This window comes from Neoarius graeffei, chromosome 5 (assembly GCF_027579695.1).
Source record: "Neoarius graeffei isolate fNeoGra1 chromosome 5, fNeoGra1.pri, whole genome shotgun sequence".
Lineage (NCBI taxonomy): Eukaryota > Metazoa > Chordata > Actinopteri > Siluriformes > Ariidae > Neoarius > Neoarius graeffei.
The window spans coordinates 58,484,483-58,505,439 of record NC_083573.1 but is presented as its reverse complement, the minus strand read 5'-3'; the positions used below and the strand labels follow the sequence as shown (position 1 = coordinate 58,505,439).

Below are 20,957 nucleotides of genomic sequence, written 5' to 3'. Positions count from 1 at the left end.
ATTCTATAATCGGCTGGTCAGTGCTATACTCAATACTTAAGTGACTTACCCATCCAATGAGGATTCTTGTTTACAAGATGCCACATCTGAGTCGCTGACAAATCCTGAATTTCTGTAAAGATAACTGTCCAGAGATTTATAAGCACGCAGTGCTTCACCACTGAACAGCGAGGGAAAGTTAATGAGGTAATTATACACGTCCGGGTATTCCGCTGGCAGTTCAAAATCCGGTCGTGAAAACTCCGTCCGGTAAGCCATAAGGGTCACAAATCTGTAGATCGTTTATTTTAGACATATATCTAGTTATCTGTTCATTAGAAAAATGAGCCGTGTAGTCCGTTGGTTGAAATTGATCCATTCTGTACACGAGTGCAGCAGTATTCAGCGGTGTTTTTGACCGACAAGATGGCGGTTGTGTACTTTCCGGTCACGTGACTGCAAGATCTCTATACACCTATGGAGATATTGCACCAAAAACCAGACATTTGCAGCTAGAATAGTCATTTACCACATTAGCAATGTATAGAGTGTATTTCTGATTAGTTTAAAGTGATCTTCATTGAAAAGAACAGTGCTTTTCTTTCAAAAATAAAGAAATTTCAAAGTGACCCCAAACTTTTGAACGGTAGTGTATGTACCTTTTAGATCCTAAAAAGGGACACAGAGTTACCTTGAAGTCCAATAATGACCCCTAGGGGGTACATTAGTGTAGCTTGTACAGAAATGGACTCCTACTGTACCCCTATTTCTGACAGTGTAGATTCTAGAATCACACTGTTGTGTCGTTGTGGAGTTTTTACTGCTTTCTCAATACTCTTCCTGTTTCTAATACCACAGCATCAAACCAGTGAAGAAGTGAACATTGGTGTTAGTGAACCATCACTAACACCAATGTTTATACAGTTTACATTTCTTTTGGATTCCACTAATGAAGCTGAAGCATGGAACACAATATGGCTATCATGGCTATGACTATAAATCCAAAACAGCAAAGCATAATGCCCAGATATCCTTTTGCCTCCTAATGACCCTGGATTGGGATGTGGATATTAGGATGGTGCCTTTATTTTACAGAAAGTACAGAAAAAAAGTGTACAAAAGCTGCCCAGAAATGCTGCTTACTGAGGAGGCTTTCCTCCATTTGAAACACACTGACAGAGCTGACAGAGACTGATAGCTCTTAATAGATCATTCTGCATGGTACGATTATTATTTACATGTTATTTCATTTTATTATGTTGGTTGCATTTCAATTCAGTAGTCTAAACATGTATTAACTTTAGAAAGCTGCTCCTCCTAAACATAATGCTGTCTTTACCAGTATTGTAGACACATATAGTGTCCTGTTGGTGAGCGAGTCTGTGACGTTTGCCATCTTTCCTTTCTGATTTTCAGTCATGTTCAGGCCACTGATCGGGTCCCATGTTCCAATCTGAAGAAAAAAAAAATGAATAAGGTGACATCATTACAGCAAGGCTTGTGTCATATTGATCTTTCCCCACTTTAAAAATTTACCATTTAAATAAATTACAATAAACAATTTAACTGCCCAGAATCTATAGCCTAAAAAAGACAGAAAAGGGAGCATTTACATCATTTCAAGCTGAGGAATAATTGGGAAGGATGGACATTATATTACCAGCTGTGCATTTGGGAACGGTTTGCTGGCAGCATCAATTGCAAAAACTCAATTGGATGGTGGATTTATAAATGACTCTACAGTAATATTCATTATATAATATAATGGTTTACAAATTAGTAACATCCAGATGGCCGACAGTTTCTCTGTTGATGCTGCGACTTAATGTTTTAAACACACCTGAGTGCTGACTGCTGCAGGAGAGTGAAAAAAGAGAAAGCTTATTTAATCACTTCACTGTTAACATTATTTGTAAGGTGTTAGATCTGACATATCACTGTAAACCTAATTAATCCTTTTAGGCCAATTTTTTGTTGTTGTTGTTGTTGTTGTTTTACCTTTTATCTCTTTCAGTCGAAAAGCAAAAGTGCTGTTGTTGACCATTTTCAGCTGAAAATTTTCACTGGCAACTCCTGAATAAATATAAATTGAATATCCAGTAGCAGTCAAAAGTTTGGACACACCTTCAAATTAATTTTTTTTCTTTATTTTTATTCATTAAAAGACACTTCATGTCTTAGAGTAATGATGGATGTCGTTTCTCTTTACTTAGCTGAGCGGTTCTTGACATAATATGGATTACTACAGTTATGGAAGAGGACTATTTATTGTATTTTTATTATTTACTGTTTACTGTTTGACCACAAGCACATTAAGAAGGCAAGAAATTGCACTAATTAACTTTTGACAAGGCACATCTGTTAATTGAAAAGCATTTCAGGTGACTACCTCATGAAGCTGGTTAAGATACTGCCAATAGTGTACAAAGTGTCATCAAGGTAAACGGTGTATACTTTGAAGAGTCTAAAACATGAACCATATCTTGTTTTTCAACAATTTTTTGTTTATCACATAATTCCATATATGTTCCATATTTTATTTCATAGCTTTGATGTTGTGACTCTAAATTGACCGTAGGTGTGAATGTGAGTGTGAATGGTTGTCTGTGTCAATGTGTCAGCCCTGTGATGACCTGGCGACTTGTCCAGGGTGTACCCCGCCTTTCGCCCGTAGTCAGCTGGGATAGGCTCCAGCTTGCCTGCGACCCTGTAGAACAGGATAAAGCGGCTAGAGATAATGAGATGAGATGAGCTTTGATGTCTTCAGTATTGTTCTACAATGTAGAAAATAGTCAAAATAGAGAAAAACCTATGAATGAGTGGGAGTGTCTAAATGTTTGTTACTGTACAGTGATAAAAATTATTTGACGTTAATGAATTTAAAACATTCTCCATTTGCCTTTGCAGAAAGCGAAGGTGTCTGACAGGTGATGTCAGTTACCATTAGAGAGTTCAAAACAAAATGTCAACTGGCTTATCTCCAGTTTTGTTGGAGAGACATAGATTGTTCTTTTGGTATAATTCTGAGTGATAACTCACACTAGTTTACTCTGATGTTAATTTGTGGAGCTCCTACGCAAAATGCGAAACTTTTGCAGATTTGGTAATACAATATAATCAGTGTAAACATTAGTGAATATTGTAGCAGTGTAATACTGTGCAGGAAAATAGTAAATCATTATATCACAAAAGCCCAATTACAGCAAACGTGTTTTATGTGGAATACCAGTTTAATAAAGTGAAATACTGGTGATCTAAACAGGAATGATGCATTGATCTTTTTATTATATTATATTTAGTTTTATCTTTAAGCTGTAGAAAGTACTGCAGTATAAAGTCATAACTGGCAATATGTCTACAGGAAATGATGGTTGACATAAACTTGTCCAAAAAGAGAGAGGCAGACAGAATGACATTGAATTTTCTCAAAAGCCTGGCACAATTAATCCTGAAGATGCACTTGAGGATTGGACACTCCACAGAGAGAGCACAGACGGGCCACACACTCTCACCAATTCAAAAACAAAGTGCTTCAGATGTCTTCAGAAAATGTCTAAGCTGTAGTTTGTAATTGCAAATCAACTCTTTAATTCAGGTTTTATGACACTGGAGGGCTTCTGAAGCTCTTTTATTAATCGAGTAAATTATTCATGGAGGTGCCGAGACATGCGCCAGTGAGATGGGAGGGAGGTCACAGGCAGCTGAGAGGGAAACTCTTGTCAGACTGTGAGTGTGGGTATGTATACTGTATGTGTGTGTGCAAACGTCTGTGCACCTATGCATGACATTCAGGTTAAGCCCTGTTGTGCACAGCTTACCTTCTCCAGTCCTTCCTCCTTCAGGCTGATCACATCCAGATCGAAATCTGTCCTTAAGCCATTGGTTTTGTTGAAATTTATCCGTCCAGTCAAGCCATCCCAGTGGGCCTGCGGGTGTGAGAGAAATATTCATCATCACCAGGCAGCACCGACTAAGAAGAACCCATTCCTCTTTGGCAAAATCGGGAGACATTCATAATTCATTGAAACACACAGCTCACCTTCATGCAGGCCGCAAAAACAGAAACAGGTCTCACAGTCAAATAGAGAGATCAAGCACCATAGTCAACACAAACAGATGGAGACAAATACATATTCAAGAGTGTTTTTCTAGGACTTGATGTTGGCTTATTTCTAAACATAGAAAGTGATCTATAAGCAGATAAGAGATCAGGTTGCTCATACTGACTTTTAGTGTTCTTGCAAGAATTGTAGCAACTTGATATTCCAGGTTGATCTGCCATGCTGATGGATTTTTCTTTCACTGCTCTGCTGCTTATACAAATATTTGTACAATTGGTGTCAGATAATAATTTGATGCATGCAGTTATCAAATTGTGAATCATTTTCATGAGGGTAGGAGATTTGGGTTTTTCATTTGATGAATAAACTTGAATTTCATCAGAATTCAGTTGTACAGTGGTGTTGAATTCTCAAAGCTACTTTTTTTTTGTTGTCTCATTCAGTAAAAGCTGGTGAGGGAAAGCCTGTTTATAGCTGCTACAATTTAATTGTCAACAGGATCTAACTTGTCTGGTGGGTGTTATAAAATATAAATTTTTTTTTTTTTTACTTTTTTTTAAGCATAACACGTCATTCATTACTATGGAGCACACAACACCAACCTGGCACTGATTGTTTTCCTATAACATCATGCTATGCTGGGTTTTATCTTGTACGTATATGACAGACTATTGCTAGAGATTATATATCCCACAAATGCAGCTAGAGGTGCTGTATTTTGAGAAATTTTATTAACACAATTACTCTGGCAACCTTTTTTGAACCAATTCAATATTTGCTCTCTAGTTAGCCAGCCTACGAATAACATCAATTTTAGTTGGGAATATAGGTCTCATGAAACATCCACCAGAATTTGCTGTATAAATATCAAATATAGATGGCATTAAAATTACGGTATGTGATAACATGAGTCCAAAAGGAAAGGAATGGAAAATGGAGGCAATAGTTATATAAAGGGAAGGATTTGGGTTATTTGTTTAAACCAGGGTTACATCATCCTCTTTGCAACGTTTCTCAAATTGAATCCTGCCATTTCCATAATATTTACACAGATTATGTGTGATTTTAGAGTTCAGGTGTACAGAGCTACATTAGCAATTCTTTTTAGAGCTCTGCTCCTACACACAATTCATAGCTATGCTTCTAGTTCAAGCACAAAAGGACTGAAAAGAGGACAGAAGAGCTGAGAGTACACCGGGGTTAGGCCCTAGTGGACAGATTTGAACTGATCTGTGCTGCAGCAGTTCTTTGTGCTTTAATGTGCCAGAATCCTGTGCAGTACAGTGGTCTAAGCCACTGATACTGTGATATCATGCAGAGAAAGCCCAGGGTCTTAGCCAGTCTAAATTTAACCTGCACTGACAGTCAGGGTTCAGATTAGGCAACAGTTGTTTTTTTTTTTTTTTTCTCAAACTGGCTAATGGAAGAGTAATTATGAATAATTAAGATTAATTTTTAGTGGAAGGGCTGTCTTAAGGAGCAACAAGTAAAGTCCCAGAGTTACATCTCCTCGAGGAAACAGATGCACACAATAAATGCACTTTCAAGTCAGTGTGTTAAATGTGGTGAAGTACCTCTTTGATGAGTGTCATGAAGCGGTTCCCAAAGCGCCAGGGTTTGTGCCGGTTACACTGGAGAGAGCTGACTGTGATCTGAGGAGACTGCTGCACCGCTACAGCCACCACGTGCACTGCGTCGTACATCAGTGCTGCATCGGTCTGGAGGCATAAAAACACATAAACCCAACCATATCAGTCCTCCACACCAATATAAATTATGTTCACTTCTCATGTTAATTGAGCTGGTAACAAAAATAAGTCATTGTCAGTAGCTCCAAGGGAAATGATGACATTAGCAGATTGGCAAGAGCTGTAGATGCGAGGATCTGACAGTTCAATGTCAGACATGCTTGTATGCATCTAATATTGTAAAACTGTCATTCTACAGGACAAAAAAGGAAAAGAATCTAATTAGTGTTTGTCTCAGATGATTGGAAAGCAATCACCATAGCTCCCAACGTTTGTTGGTATGGAATTCATGCCTAGGGGTGTGTCAGAAAGCACTATCCTGTTGAATAAATCATGGCCAAACTTGTCATTTCCAGCTTTTTCTCTCTGATTGTCTGCCCGCAAGCATTAGGACTAAAGACAGCTCTGCTGCAATAATATGGGAGAATCACTTGGGGGATGTTTTCGTGTTTGTGCTGATATCAATCAAAGAACAATCAGGATGGCTGAGGAAATATTGGCTGAAAGCTCATCAGTCTCTTTGGGCAGCCCCATTATTAGAGCAAACTGCTTTCCTTTACCAAAAGCGAATCTGAACCTGGGCATCCATAAAGCACTGTGAGTTAAACTGTCCCCAAATAAGAAACTAGCAACAAATCAAGTCTGAGAATACAACAATGATGCTCTGTATTATGAGAACATCATCCATCATGTACACAGGACAATAAGATGTGAACACCAAGAGAAGAGGTTAGGTGAACATAATGATCATGAAAGAGTTTCACATCATGAAAGCTATGTTCGAGATACGTAATGTAAGGATGTGCTTTGACACAGTTATTACAGGTATTTCACCTATTGAAATTGCTCTGAAGGTCCCTTCACACTCAGCGTGTTAGTGGGATTTTGAACAGGCTGAAAAGGGTGCAATATTAATAATCTGCCTGTGAGATAGTGTTAATGAAAGAGAGCAGATGTGAAAGTGCTGCAGGATTGAAGACTCGCCTATGGACTCCTAAAGAAACGCCTGGAGGAACAGTTCTGGACAATTGCCGGTCAGAATGACTGAAGCTGAGTGTTGTTTGTGCATGGGAAATGTAAGTGTGAAAGGACATGAATGAGCTGCCTCTTTCTAATACAGACTGCAGTGTCTTATATAATTGTTTGCAACACCAAGTCTCTCAATCAATCAGAGTTAGACTGGACTGTAAAGTGGCAGCTGCTAGCCTGAGAAAGAGTCTGGGATAAGAGGAAGACACAAAACTCTACACTTTATTCATTCACTCCCTCATCTAACCCTTCATGACCATCACACCAAAGGGTCCCTGGGGAGACGTGTAGGCTAGCCTGTCAGACGAGACGGCACTCGCTCTCAGCGGCATTGCTGCCCATCTGCAGAATCCACACGTCACACTCAGTCACAGCAAAAAGTCGATGAGCGCCGCACGCGCATCATGAATAATAAATAAGTAATAACACCAGAGGAGCAGGAGACAAGGCCTCCTACTGAATACTGAGTGAATACTGTCATTCTCTCCTCTGTGACTTCTACCAGCAGAGAACAGTGGTGAATCATTAAAGTCTTCATGGTGCGTACAATCTCTTCTGGGAGGCAAGCTTTGTTGTGTGTTCAACATTTGTTGAATATATTACATAAGGTTTTTAAAACACAACACACAGACAGAATAGCAAGCCGAAAGGCAGACACGGGGATATAATTACATATTGATTATTGGGAACCGATAACAGAAAGAGGAGTGGGTTGAAAGCCATTTAAAAAATGTATTGCTGAGGATTTGGGGTAATTTTGAATGATTGTAAAGACATAACTGGCACAAAAACATCATAACAATATTTGGTGTATGTACAGGTACTGTATGTATGTACGTATGTATGTATATTTTTATTTGTTTGTTTATTACCTTGAGTAACCATGGACAACAAACTGTTATTTTCATTTTCTTTTATCCATCCATTCATTCATCCATCCATTATCCGTAACCACTTATCCTGTGCAGGGTCGCAGGCAAGCTGACGCCTATCCCAGCTGACTATGGGCGAGAGGCGGGGTACACCCTGGACAAGTCGTCAGGTCATCACAGGGCTGACACATAGACACAGACAACCATTCACACTCACATTCACACCTACGGTCAATTTAGAGTCACCAGTTAACCTAACTTGCATGTCTTTGGACTGTGGGGGAAACCGGAGCACCCGGAGGAAACCCACGCGGACACGGGGAGAACTTGCAAACTCCGCACAGAAAGGCCCTCGCCGGCCACTGGGCTCGAACCCGAACCTTCTTGCTGTGAGGTGACAGCGCTAACCACTACACCACCGTGCCGCCCCATTTTCTTTTATTTGACAGCAAAATAACATATGACAAGCCAACAAGATATTGTACTTGCTATTTCCGTACAAAACGGACATGCAGCTAATGTAAACTTCAGTCAGAATCATCAAGTTTGAAAGTCATTCAGTTAAGTCTTTAACATTTTCAGTTAAGACTTTAACATTTTCAGTTAAGACTTTTAGCCAGTTGTGAACTGATTTCATCTCACTGAAAATTGGTTAAATAAAGCAGGGGTTCTCAAAATTTCAATTCACGTATCCAGTTAAACAGATGAATATGAATGAATAAATCTGACTGTAATAACGGTGAGACAGAAGAATTAAACAACTAACCTCAACATACAGTAGGCGGCTCGGCTACTGTATTTAAATGCTTGCATAGTGAGGTAACTAGTTTACATTAGGTATGCATGTTTATGTGTTTATTTATTTGTTTGTTTGTCCTTGTTTGCCAGACATAATTTGGATAAGCAGAATCCTTACTCCCATTTTCTCTTGCTTTGTAGCCTATGCTTGCAAATGTGCTGCACCTGAGATCTGAAATACATATAACTTCAGCATGCTACAGCTCAAAATGGTGGCCACATGACCATCTATCATATCTGCTCAAGGAAATCTAGCTCCTAAGATGCAATTTGCTATATAATTTTGATTATTTTGTGAAAATGAATAGCACAATAAGGTACTCAGTGAGGAAGATATTTTTCTTCTATGTGGTGGTGCTGCACTGCTGTATAGATAGACAGACAGAAAGAGAAGAAAGAGAACAACAGAGAGAACAGATCTTTTTGTGAATTTTGGCTGTATGAGCTGGAGTGTGCTGTTCATTTCCCCAGCGTAACGCTCAGCAGAGCCCAACAGGCAGACTGGCAAATGATTTAGCAACACCGCCACTTCAATCTATAAACATCTCATTAAAATCAATTATGTCACTCCTGAACGAAATTAAAGATAAATGTGTCAGCCAATGTAAGTATTACCCTGCTGATTTCCCTTTTTTATGCCTTTTTGCTCCTCACGCATGCTTACTTTTCCAGGCCGCTATGATAGATTTAATAAATCTCCCAGCTTCAGCTGGCTTTAACACTATTATGAATTGTTAAAATGTTCGTGTCTGAAATTGAGGATCCAGATTCCCAAGATTGTCAACTGCTGCGTGAGGAAATGGGAGTTGATAGATGATAATCATGCAGACACACTTGCATTCTGCCTCTAACTACAGCATGTTACACATACTAGCACAGAGAACTATAACCCAAATGACTGTAGAAATACAGTTAACATGATGCACTATAATTGTGTTACACACACTCCATAGTTTATTTACCATTATATGCAGAGGGTTTTAACAGTGGTGTTTACTGCCCAGGTTCACGGACTGTGGCCATATTGATTCAAGAATGTACTGTATATTACTGTATATGTACTGTATATTTTTTAATTGTACATGGTGCCTTCCGGAATTATTGGCACCCTTCTATATATAAAAAGAATAATTGATGTTTTGACATCAGACGTACATTTATGTTTTGTTGTTGTTGTTTTCAAACATGAAAAGCTTTGGAGCAGTACAATGTTTCCTACACAACACTAATTTCAAAATGATCAGCAATTAATATTTTGGCAGGCCAGCATGCTCATGGCTCCAGTTCCTGGCAAATTTCAAACTGTGAAGCTTTCTGTTATGGCACTAATAGTGCTTCATAGTACTTAACATATCCATTGTCTGATTTGTGATGGTCAACAACTATCTGTCTCTTTTGTGTTAAAGTTGTTTGATTTTTTGCACAGTATTTAAATCAGACAAGGGGATTTTATATGTGTGTAACCTTGAATTTATACCCCAGAGGAACCCCTTTACATTTATTTAAAATATTGCTTGGCACATATATTTTTGAGGGAATATATTATTTTAAAAGTATTACTCATGACAATATTTTTACTAGAACAAATATAAATGGATTTGAATTATTGAGTGTAATATTTATTTGATATAATCGCTTTTGCTCAAGAGTGCCAATAATTGAAGAGGACATTGTCGGTTAAAAAAAATTGCCTGGTATACTGTTAGTACATTTTTGCAACTTGCATTCTTTCATTACTATAGCTCTGGCCTTTTCCTTCCGCATGTTGTTTTGACCAGCTCAAGCTGAGTAGTAAAGCTGAACCATGGCGGTTTGTGTGGGTCAGGAAACGGAATTAAATCTCAGTCGCCCTTTCAGCAACATACATTTCAGGTTATAGTACCATAAAGTAGGCTAGTGTTCCCCTGAGTCTAGAGCTATCTCAGTATATAGGCAGCCACAAAGTCTGTGTAACAGGGCAGAATTTATTTGTGAGAAGAGGCTGCACTGCTCACTCACAGCTTGCTCACAGTCACAGTGCTTTGGCTCCTTTGATTGAAACATAAAGAAACATAAACAGCCTGAAAAAGTAGATGCACTCTGAAGCAATGAGAAGGAACACTCCAGCTTGCCACAGGCTCTGCAGAAATGCCATTATGGCCAGCCCAGTGGAATTAAAAAACACACACGCGCACGCACACACCCACAAAAAAAAAACAAAAAAACAGAACAATCTTATTCTCAACGCCAAGTCCCTTTCAGCAGATCCACATTCAGAGGTCAGATGAATGTGTGTGATGCTGTCCACAATCATCACTATAGTGCTATAGTGTATGGGGTAAAGTTTTCACTTGGTCTAACATTATAACAGCCTTTATTCATAGCCTACAGACTGACAGACAGACTATTCATAAATCCAATAATCATTCCATGTTTAATAATACTATCCTTTATTTTGTTTATAACATAAATAATTCTATCATACATTTGATTAATATTGTCATCTCTATATTGTCTCTACATTTATAACCTATTACGTAGCTATTTATATAACATGAGTGACACTTAATCATAAAAAATATACCTTTAGAAAGTGAGCAATCACTTTGATTATCAGCATCATCCACATTGGTCTCCCTCATCATCTGAAAGAAAAGTCTGTCTATCTAAAGAGTAGCTTTTATTCTTTTTATTGAGGGACCAAATGTTATCTGGCATCAGGCTTATAGTACTCCAGTCCAGGACTCAGACTCGAGTCCGACTTGTGCCCTAATTTTAAGGACTTGTGACTTGACTTGAACTTGGGCACTGATGACTCGGACTCGTGCATTAACTGCATTCGGACTCGTAAATTGGAGACGAGGAGTCAGATTTTTTCTTTATTTTTTGTAACATCCATCCATCCATTATCTGTAGCCACTTATCCTGTTCTACAGGGTCGCAGGCAAGCTGGAGCCTATCCCAGCTGACTATGGGCGAGAGGCGGGGTACACCCTGGACAAGTCGCCAGGTCATCGCAGGGCTGACACACAGAGACAAACAACCATTCATACTCACATTCACACCTACGGTCAATTTAGAGCCATAAGGTATTTATATCTTCATTAATTTTTATACTAATTTCGTGCAAGAGAATGCACATTCACCTGTTCATACGTCATGTTCAGGACAAACTAACATTAATGGCACTAAAATACCTGGAGAGAAGCCCCTAGGATTGTCCACTTTGCTTATACAGACTTCTCATGCAATGGGAAAAAATGCACTGCTGCATGTTCCATATGTAGAAGAACTATCGAGGAGACGACAGGGACAACCTTGAACTTCAATCATCATTTGGCAAGACTCCACCCAGAGAAGTAAGTGAGATGCTATGTTCATTGCCCTGTTGATAGCAGGGCTTGCTTGCTGAGTGATGAACTAGCTAGTGTTAACCCTCTCTCATGTTATTTGCCCTGTTGATAGTGGGTGGGGCTTGCTGAGCGATGAGCAAGCTTTTTATCTGTAGCTTATTAACTAAAACAGGGCAGTCAAGCAGTAGCATTAGTCCAACACAGTAGCAGAGACGGTTTCACATAAAGGCAGCAACAGCCACCGTCAAATGGTGCGGTTGGAGTCTTGTTCTCAGACTCGACTCGGATCAATAGTGGACTCGACTCAAAATTTTCTTTAATGACTTGGATTTGACTCGGACTTGAACACTGGGAACTTGAGACTGGACTCGGACTTGAGGTTTAGTGACTCGACTACAACACTGTCTGGCATAGAGTAAAATCTTCTTCAATTTGAGTAAATTTTACTCAGGCAAATTTCCTGTGTGCCCTATTGTCAGAAGAATCCCACGGCCATCTGTGGCTCAGAGTCAGTGGAGCAAAATTGGCTGGGCTTTGTGTCTGGGAGGGATGGGATACTCTCACCCCTGTCGATTACAGTGACCCTAGCCAATCATTAGGCATCTGTGAGCTTATGTATGTGGAAGAGGGTAGATAGCATTTTCCTCCGAGTGTGTTACACAGTTCAAAAAGATGTGGTTCACTGGCTTCACATCCTCTCAGAGAAAGCATGTGTTAGCTTTCACCTTTCCTAGTTGGTAATTGTTGTAGGATAAGGATGCTATAAGCAGAAAACAGCATATTTTTATTTGTTTGTTTGTTTGTTTGTTTGTCTAAATCTGACAAGTTATCACAGGTTGCCATATGGAACATCAGAAAAGGGATTGTATGGCTGGATGGATTTCTATATATAAGAAAAGACCCTTGGGTTTAGCTTTCATTGTGCTGTGCACTGACCTGTAACCTTTCATAACTGAACCTGAGCAGGCGTAAAATATGCTGATAATAAAACCAAACATATTCGATAAACGGCATGAAATAAAAATAAGATCAAACATGATGCAGAAATATACTGAAATAACAAAATTCCAGCTGTGCAATTAAATTTGCTGTTGTTGGAACTGGCCAGTGATGACTATAGCCCTCACCACACATATTTGCACATTTCCATTTTCTAAGAGATAACAGGTAACTGTTTAGTTTCAGGCTTGAAAACAATAATGGGGACAGTTCACTGCAGTTCACGCACATCACAGTTTTGTTCATTTGTCTTTTGATGTATGACTTCATGACCTTGCTGTTATTTTTCAGAAATACAACGAAAAAGTTTGTTGAGCCTTGAGATAATTCAAGGAGAATACTACACAGCAGAACTATGAGCATATTTGGTCTGAAAGATCCTCTGTTCTAAACACAATGCTGACAAGAGATTAAAAAACAGAGCGAGAGAAAGAATCAAATGCACCGAATGGTGTCCAAGGTTAATATTCCTGTCTCTAGCCCTGTGCATAAACGAGCAGAATCTTCAGAGGGCAACATTGCATCTTTCTGCTGTGAGGTGATCAGCGAGTGATTAGGTGATATAGCAGCTGCAGAAACATGAGGGAGAGGATTGTGTGCTGATGAATAGAGAGAAGCTCAACATGCAGACAGTCACTCCCTTTTTCTTTAATCACATCTGATGCTCGGGCTACGCAAACGTATTGAACGCCACGCCCAGAGTGACTGGTTGATCAATAGCATCTAGACACACAAACGGAATCTTTCCCTCAGAGATCCCTCAGCTCACTGTGCATCAATGCTGCTGTCACCCACAGCTGCACTGCCAGAGAATGTCTGCACAGGAAAGGCCTGATTATGTGAATCACAGCCAGACGTGTGTGTGTGTGTTGCGTGTGCACGTGCATTGTGCTTTTTCTCAACATCCTGGTTGGTATTTATCATTTGTATTTCAAGGATAAGAGAATGATTATAATAATAGTAAATATCAATATCACATGAACATGGGTGCAAGTATAAAATTATCAAAAACCTGAAAAGTCTGACAAAGTCAGACATGCATGGCGCAGCCATGCAGGGGGGGTTTACAAAGTGGGGTGAGCCCCCCTTAGGGCTCGGAAAAAAATTTAAATTACAAGTTAAAATGGTTGTCTCTCATGTAATCTCATGCAAACATTTATAATATTAATAGTTATATGATTTGCATATTCACATCAAATGTTTAATACATTTCATCAATTCATCTGAAATAACAATATTTCAAGTACAAGACTTGATATTTCAAAACATCTAGCAACTACTAATTTAAATGTTGAAACAACCATTTTTAATCTGCTTTTGCTGTGATACCTTTTTTACAATATATACACAGCTTGAGTTAAAATAAGGAGCCACATGTCTTGATGTCCTCAGAAACTCCTGGATTTTAGCAAATAACAAGATTCAGCTTTTTCCATATACAAAAATATCTACATTTTATAATCCATTACTGACTACAAATGAGTTTTCAACCTAACAACCACATTAGAAAAGATGATAAAAAAGCTAACAAACTTATTTCAAGACCTACCTTACTTTTATTTAATAATTGAAAGGTCATCAAATGTAAAAAAAAAAAAAACATGTTTATAAAAGCAGATACTTGTGATGAATAATTTCAATTCTAAAAGAAAGCACATTGCATTTGCACATCACACAGTATCAGATGACAATTTAAATCACCAATAAATGTGATTAAAATGAACTTTTAATCTATACTGTGGGTGGTAGAAATGGGCAACTGGACTTGCTTGAAGATTCTTGAAAACGTTCTTGAGAACTGAGGAAGCCTTTCGGACGAGAGGTGAAACGTTTTCAAGAATCTTCAAGCAAGTCCAGTTGCCCATTTCTACCACCCACAGTTTACTATGACCTGGATGATTGAGAATCTTCACAGACTTTTATTCTATCCACATTCACTGGAAATGAGCAATCGCGTGCTCTGATTGGCTACTCGACGACTAGGATATCAGCTCATGTACCGTGAGTAAAGAAAAACAAAATGGTGGAGCGTGTTGCTGAATGAACCGAGGACAAAATAAAAACTCCACTCGAAAACAAAACCCCAAAAAATACAAAAAAGCAACAAAATGTGGAATAAAAGTATTTGATGGTAAGAACGTATCTTTTTTATTTTTTAAGAATTATTATGATAGAATTTTTCACAAATTGATGCAGTCATTTCACCGGTTTGGTTTAATTTATCTCATCTCATTATCTCTAGCCGCTTTATCCTGTTCTACAGGGTTGCAGGCAAGCTGCAGCCTATCCCAGCTGACTACGGGCGAAAGGCGGGGTACACCCTGGACAAGTCGCCAGGTCATCACAGGGCTGACACAAACGCTACGTTCACACTGCAAGGCTTAATGCTCAATTCCGATTTTTTTGTGAAATCCGATTTTTTTGTGAGGTCGTTCACATTAACAAATATATGCGACTTGTATGTGATCCTCAGTATGAACGAAAAGCGACCTAAAAGTGTTCCGCATGCGCATTGCAGGATACGACGACGTCACACGCAGTGAGCATGGCCAGTGTTTACGGAAGTAAAACCGCCCGGTTGCGGTATGACCCATCCAATCTAGCTTGAATAGCTGTATCCCCCCAAATGGAAATCAGCTCCCTAACCTCTGCGTCCTTCCATTGAGAAGATTCAGAACCTTCACAGCCCGAAGCGTCCCTTGCATTGATGTCATGCGCAGGGGCGCAGATACGTTTTTTGAACTGGGGGGGACAAAAAACTGGGGGGGACAAAGCTGCCAGCAAACCAACCCCAACTCCGATATGCCTGTCAAACTTGTTGTGGGTTACCATAGCAATCAAGCTCGAGCTCGCAACCTGTGCAGTCTGCGCAGCTCAACCAACCGAATATCAGTCTTTGTTTTATGTGAGTTGTTGCAACTATGTATACACTGCTGTGCACCTCAATAAACCGAATGGTAATTAGTCTTTTGATTTTTCCGTGAGGTTTGCCTTATGCAAAGAAAGACAGCATAGACGTTTTTTCCTCCCTATAAGTGGGGGGGACCGAACGAGGTGAATTTAAATCTGGGTGGGACGAGTCCCACCCTCTATCTGCGCCCGTGATTATGCGCCATGTTGTTGTAACTTTTTTTGAGAGACCCGCCGCCTACTTCAGCGCAGAATAGTGACGTTTGTGGCTTGTTGATGACGTGTAAGTCGGATGAATGCGACCTGGCGGTTCAGACTGAAGTCGCATATGAAAAGAGCGGATAGGAATCGGAATTAGGACCACATATCCAAACGGCCTGGGTCGGATTTGAAAAAATCGGATCTGTGTCGTTCATATTGTTAATAAAAGATCGGATACGGGTCACATATGGGCGAAAAGATCGGATTTGAGTCACTTCAGCCTGCAGTGTGAACGTAGCCTATAGACACAGACAACCATTCACACTCACATTCACACCTACGGTCAATTTAGCCCATGTTTACATTAGACCGTATCAGCGGATCATCAGATTAACGGTTTTAAAACGATTAGTGTGCACACAGCAACACCAATACACGATTTGCGTGCACACAGCAACACCAATACACGGATACGCTCGGCTCCGCAGGCATCCTGCGCTCCAAATCACTCCGCCCTGAACAGCGAGTGCCCTCTGGAGGGTGCGCACTCCGGCCCTGCGCAGCTCACAGAGCACGCGAGTGAAGTGCACAAGCTGTGATTCGGGACTGAGCTGCTGTGTGTGTGATCCCAGCGCATATCACTTACCACTTGCAAGTGGAAGGATGGCAAGCCTAAAGACAATCATAACTACACAATGGGCAGTATTTGCATCAGTATTTGCAGTATTTTCATACTTTTATACTCTTTAATGAAAGGTGATACAAGGCGGAAGTCCGCGCCGTTTTTCAGCAGTCGCGTCACATGACCAACGCCAGCGAATCAGGAAGGTGGATGTCACAGTGACGTTGTCCAATGACGACGCCAGCTAGAGCTCAGCACAGCGTATCCGCGTATTCTCAATGTTTACACAGCACCGGAGCTGACACGATCTGGATTGAATACGTGGACGCTGGCGGATTCCCGTTTCCCGGCGTTTTAATGTAAACGGACAGTGCATCCGCGAAGAAATCGAGACAGATACGGTCTAATGTAAACTTGGCCTTAGAGTCACCAGTTAACCTAACCTGCATGTCTTTGGACTGTGGGAGAAACCGGAGCACCCGGAGGAAACCCACGCGGACACGGGGAGAACATGCAAACTCCGCACACAGAAAGGCCCTCGCCGGCCACGGGGCTCAAACCCGGACCTTCTTGCTGTGAGGCGACAGCGCTAACCACTACACCACCGTGCCGCCCTGGTTTAATTTATCAAATTTGCAAAAACTAAAAATGTTGTTTCTCAAAATCCAGTGAATGTGGATAGAATAAAACAATTATTCCACTCAATCTCATCAGACATGGCTTATAGCCAACTCAGCACTACGTGCCTCGTCGGCTATCAGCTCATGTACAACTTGATTTCATGGAATAATGGTTAAATGTCCTGAAAAGTCACAAAAACAAGTGTGTGTGTGTGTGTGTGTGTGTGTGTGTGTGTGTGTGTGTGTGTGTGTGTGTGTGTGTGTTCGCGCACCTTCAAGCCTGGGCACTGATGCCACTTGTTCTCCTGGCTTGATGATCAGAAACAGCTCATAGCTCTTAATCCAAGGAGTGTGTTTGTTCATTCTCTAATCTCACTCCAGCTCTGCCCATTGTGGCAGCAGAGCTCTACAAACGCACATGCTCATACTCAGTCATTCATTTTGTGTGTGTGTGTGTGTGTGTGTGTGTGTGTGTGTGTGTGTGTGTGTGTGAGAGAGAGAGAGAGAGAGAGAGAGAGAGAGAGAGAGAGATATTTCTCTGATTCTCCTTTGTCTATAATCCACAGGACATTTGTTACATATTCCTCTGAAATGATAATATAAGAAGTGGCATAAGATGGCAGAGCTTCAAGTCTCTTTGCTCTGAATCATCAAAGATCTGTGGTTCTTCCTTTCTGAATCAGTCAGGCTTCATCCCAGCGCCCCCATCTTCCCTCATACTCATTTGCATGTCTATATTCACCAATCAGTCACAATCCTCTTCAGTCCTCAGTCTGAAGTCTAAAAATAGTGAAGCTATTATTGATAACTAAGTAAACTTTAATAAACGGCCTTTACTGAACTAAATGAATCATAAAATTGCCTAGGCTCTGGGTGTTATAACAGGCTTGTGCTCCCTGTAATGAGTTTGTTATGGTGTAGCTGTAGCTGCCTGGCAGGAGTGGAGGTGAGAGCCAGAATGCTGCTCTCACAAAATAATACTCACTCACTTGCCAATCAAGCGCCTGGATATGGAGAATCAGGGTTCATGCAGGGATTGATCACTTTATTTACCAGCAGTTCTGCCTGACAGTATGGTTACTATTTAAACATATCAGTATGGACAGTATGGATGATTATTATGAATAATATCTTGAATTGGCAATGTATTTTATTCCCCATAATGAAAACCAGAAAGCAGATGAAGGAAAGCATAAATAGACATAAACAAGTGTGTTGCCTGTATATGTCTAACCAAAGAGTACTACCTTCAGGCTGTTGTTTGTTTGTCTAATTCTGCCAGAGGCAATCTTCCAGACACAGCACTGCACTCTTTTCTTTTGCTAGAATGAATGCATTCACTGCAATGTGTCCCATGGCTCCCACTGCCTCTGCTGCCTCCTGGTTCCTCTACGCCTCTTAAAACACAAATGCCTGTCTTAAACCCAAAGTCGTTCAGAGTTTTGGAGATGGAAGACGTTATCAAGAGTATTAAAGAGTACAGAAAGCTGCAAAAGACTGGCGCACCTCGCCATTAGGGTTTTAAAATGTTTCAAGAGGACACTGCTCGATGGGGAAGGAAATTGACTGTGTAAAACGTATTATTATGGCTGGCTTTCCCTTGTAATGACAATACGCTTTCTGTGCACCTCATCACCATGCTTGTCTGAAAAACGATAGAGGGAAATGATCCCTGAAGAAATACAGTGATAGAGGGAGATGGAGTACAGGGACTTTTGGGGTGAGGCTGGAGAACAGCGAGATGGAGAGAGAGTAGGAGTGACAAAGGTGAGTAGGTGGAGGTGAGTGACAAATCAGTCAGGGGTCAGCTCACAGTCATGTACAACACTGTATGTGTGATTGGCTTTTGGGATATAACAATTTAATCATTCCTATATGATCTTACACTGCCATGATGTTCAGAAACCTTTACTCCATTTATGTTAATTGTGCAAGTCTACTATTTAACACTTGAAATGACTCTTTTTAACCCTTTCTCACAGTACACTGGCATTCAAAATCGACTTATCTGACATTTTCAATCAGTATGAACATATTTTAAGGTACACTGCTTCAAATTGTTCAGCTGTGGCTTCAGCAGTTTCCCGTTTTCTCTTTTGCTTTAAGTAAATGAGACAAAAAAACGCAGCTGACAGATGATTCAGAGCCGCAGCACAACAAACTTTCAGGATTCCTTTAACTGCAAGCAGCAGCTGTTAAAAAAAATAAATCAATAAAAATAAATCAATAATCTCATCTCATCTCATTATCTCTAGCCGCTTTATCCTGTTCTACAGGGTCGCAGGCAAGCTGGAGCCTATCCCAGCTGACTACGGGCGAAAGGCGGGGTACACCCTGGACAAGTCGCCAGGTCATCACAGGGCTGACACATAGACACAGACAACCATTCACACTCACATTCACACCTACGGTCAATTTAGAGTCGCCAGTTAACCTAACCTGCATGTCTTTGGACTGTGGGGGAAACCGGAGCACCCGGAGGAAACCCACGCGGACACGGGGAGAACATGCAAACTCCACACAGAAAGGCCCTCGCCGGCCACGGGGCTTGAACCCGGACCTTCTTGCTGTGAGGCGACAGCGCTAACCACTACACCACCGTGCCGCCCTAAATCAATAATAATAATAATAATAATAATAATAATAATATTATCCCTGCAATGACCTGGCGACTTGTCCAGGGTGTACCCCGCCTCTTGCCCATAGTCAGCTGGCATAGGCTCCAGTTTGCCTGCGACCATGTACAGGATAAGCGGTTACAGATGATGGATGGATATTATTATTATTGTTGTTGCTGTTGTTGTTATTAAAGCATAAATAAATAACAAATTAAAACAAATTTTAAAATGGACCATTTTGAGTACACTGAAAAAAAAATTATTATTTGGCTCAATACTTATACATCCATCCATCCATTATCTGTAATCACTTATCCTGTTCTACAGGCTCTTAGGCAAGCTGGAGCCTATCCCAGCTGACTACGGGCAAAAGGCGGGGTACACCCTGGACAAGTCGTCAGGTCATCGGAAGGCCAACACAGAGACAAACAACCATTCACACTCACATTCACACCTACGGTCAATTTAGAGCCACCAATTTACCTAACCTGCATGTCTTTGGACTGTGGGGGAAACCGGAGCACCCGGAGGAAACCCACGCGGACATGGGGAGAACATGCAAACTCCACACAGAAAGGCCCTCGTTGGCCGCTGGGCTCGAACCCAGGACCTTGTTACTGTGAGGTGACAGTGCTAACCACTACACCACCAATACTTATACAATACTGATAAAATTCAGTAGCTTCTAAACACTTGAGGGTTGTTTGTTTGTTTGTTTGTTTGTTTGTTTGTTTGTTTTTGTTTGTTTGTTTGTTTGTTTGTTTTACTGAATCTAACACAGTATGTGCAATGCAGAAGTGTAATTGTTTAAACTCAGACAAATATATTGAAAAAAATAATTTTGTGAGTCACTTCAACATCCAGTAAAATTCCAGTTCAACCAATTTAATTTTTCAAATCAAGTTCCGTTGTTTTGGTTCCAATTTGCTAAGCAGAAAAACTGCACTCCATTTGCGATATATTTTCCACACCAGCTGTGAGAACGGTTATGGCAGATGATAATACAAGTGTCTATTACAGTGTCTTGCAAAAGTATTAATCCCCCTGAGTGTTTGACCTGTTTTAAATGTCTTGGAATGGCCTAATCAAAGCCCAGACCTCAATCCAATTGAGAATCTGTGGCATAACTTGAAGATTGCTGTACACCAACTCAACCCATCTAACTTGA

General features: G+C 40.4%; 1 protein-coding gene across 3 annotated transcripts in view; it reads right to left on the bottom strand.

The window, feature by feature from the left end:
* The window catches only part of grik2 (glutamate receptor, ionotropic, kainate 2), a 269,503-nt gene that overhangs the window by 85,573 nt on the left and 162,973 nt on the right, over nt 1-20,957 (bottom strand). For 2 of the 3 annotated variants that reach the window (XM_060922148.1, XM_060922149.1), the window contains exons 8-10: nt 5,615-5,758; nt 3,798-3,905; nt 1,319-1,432 (exon numbers count right to left, since the gene is read on the bottom strand). In XM_060922148.1, the coding sequence (XP_060778131.1) occupies nt 1,319-1,432; nt 3,798-3,905; nt 5,615-5,758 (366 nt within the window). Of the gene's footprint in view, nt 1-1,318; nt 1,433-1,966; nt 2,053-3,797; nt 3,906-5,614; nt 5,759-20,957 lie in introns of those variants that run through there. The other variant, XM_060922151.1, reaches the window with a different exon arrangement.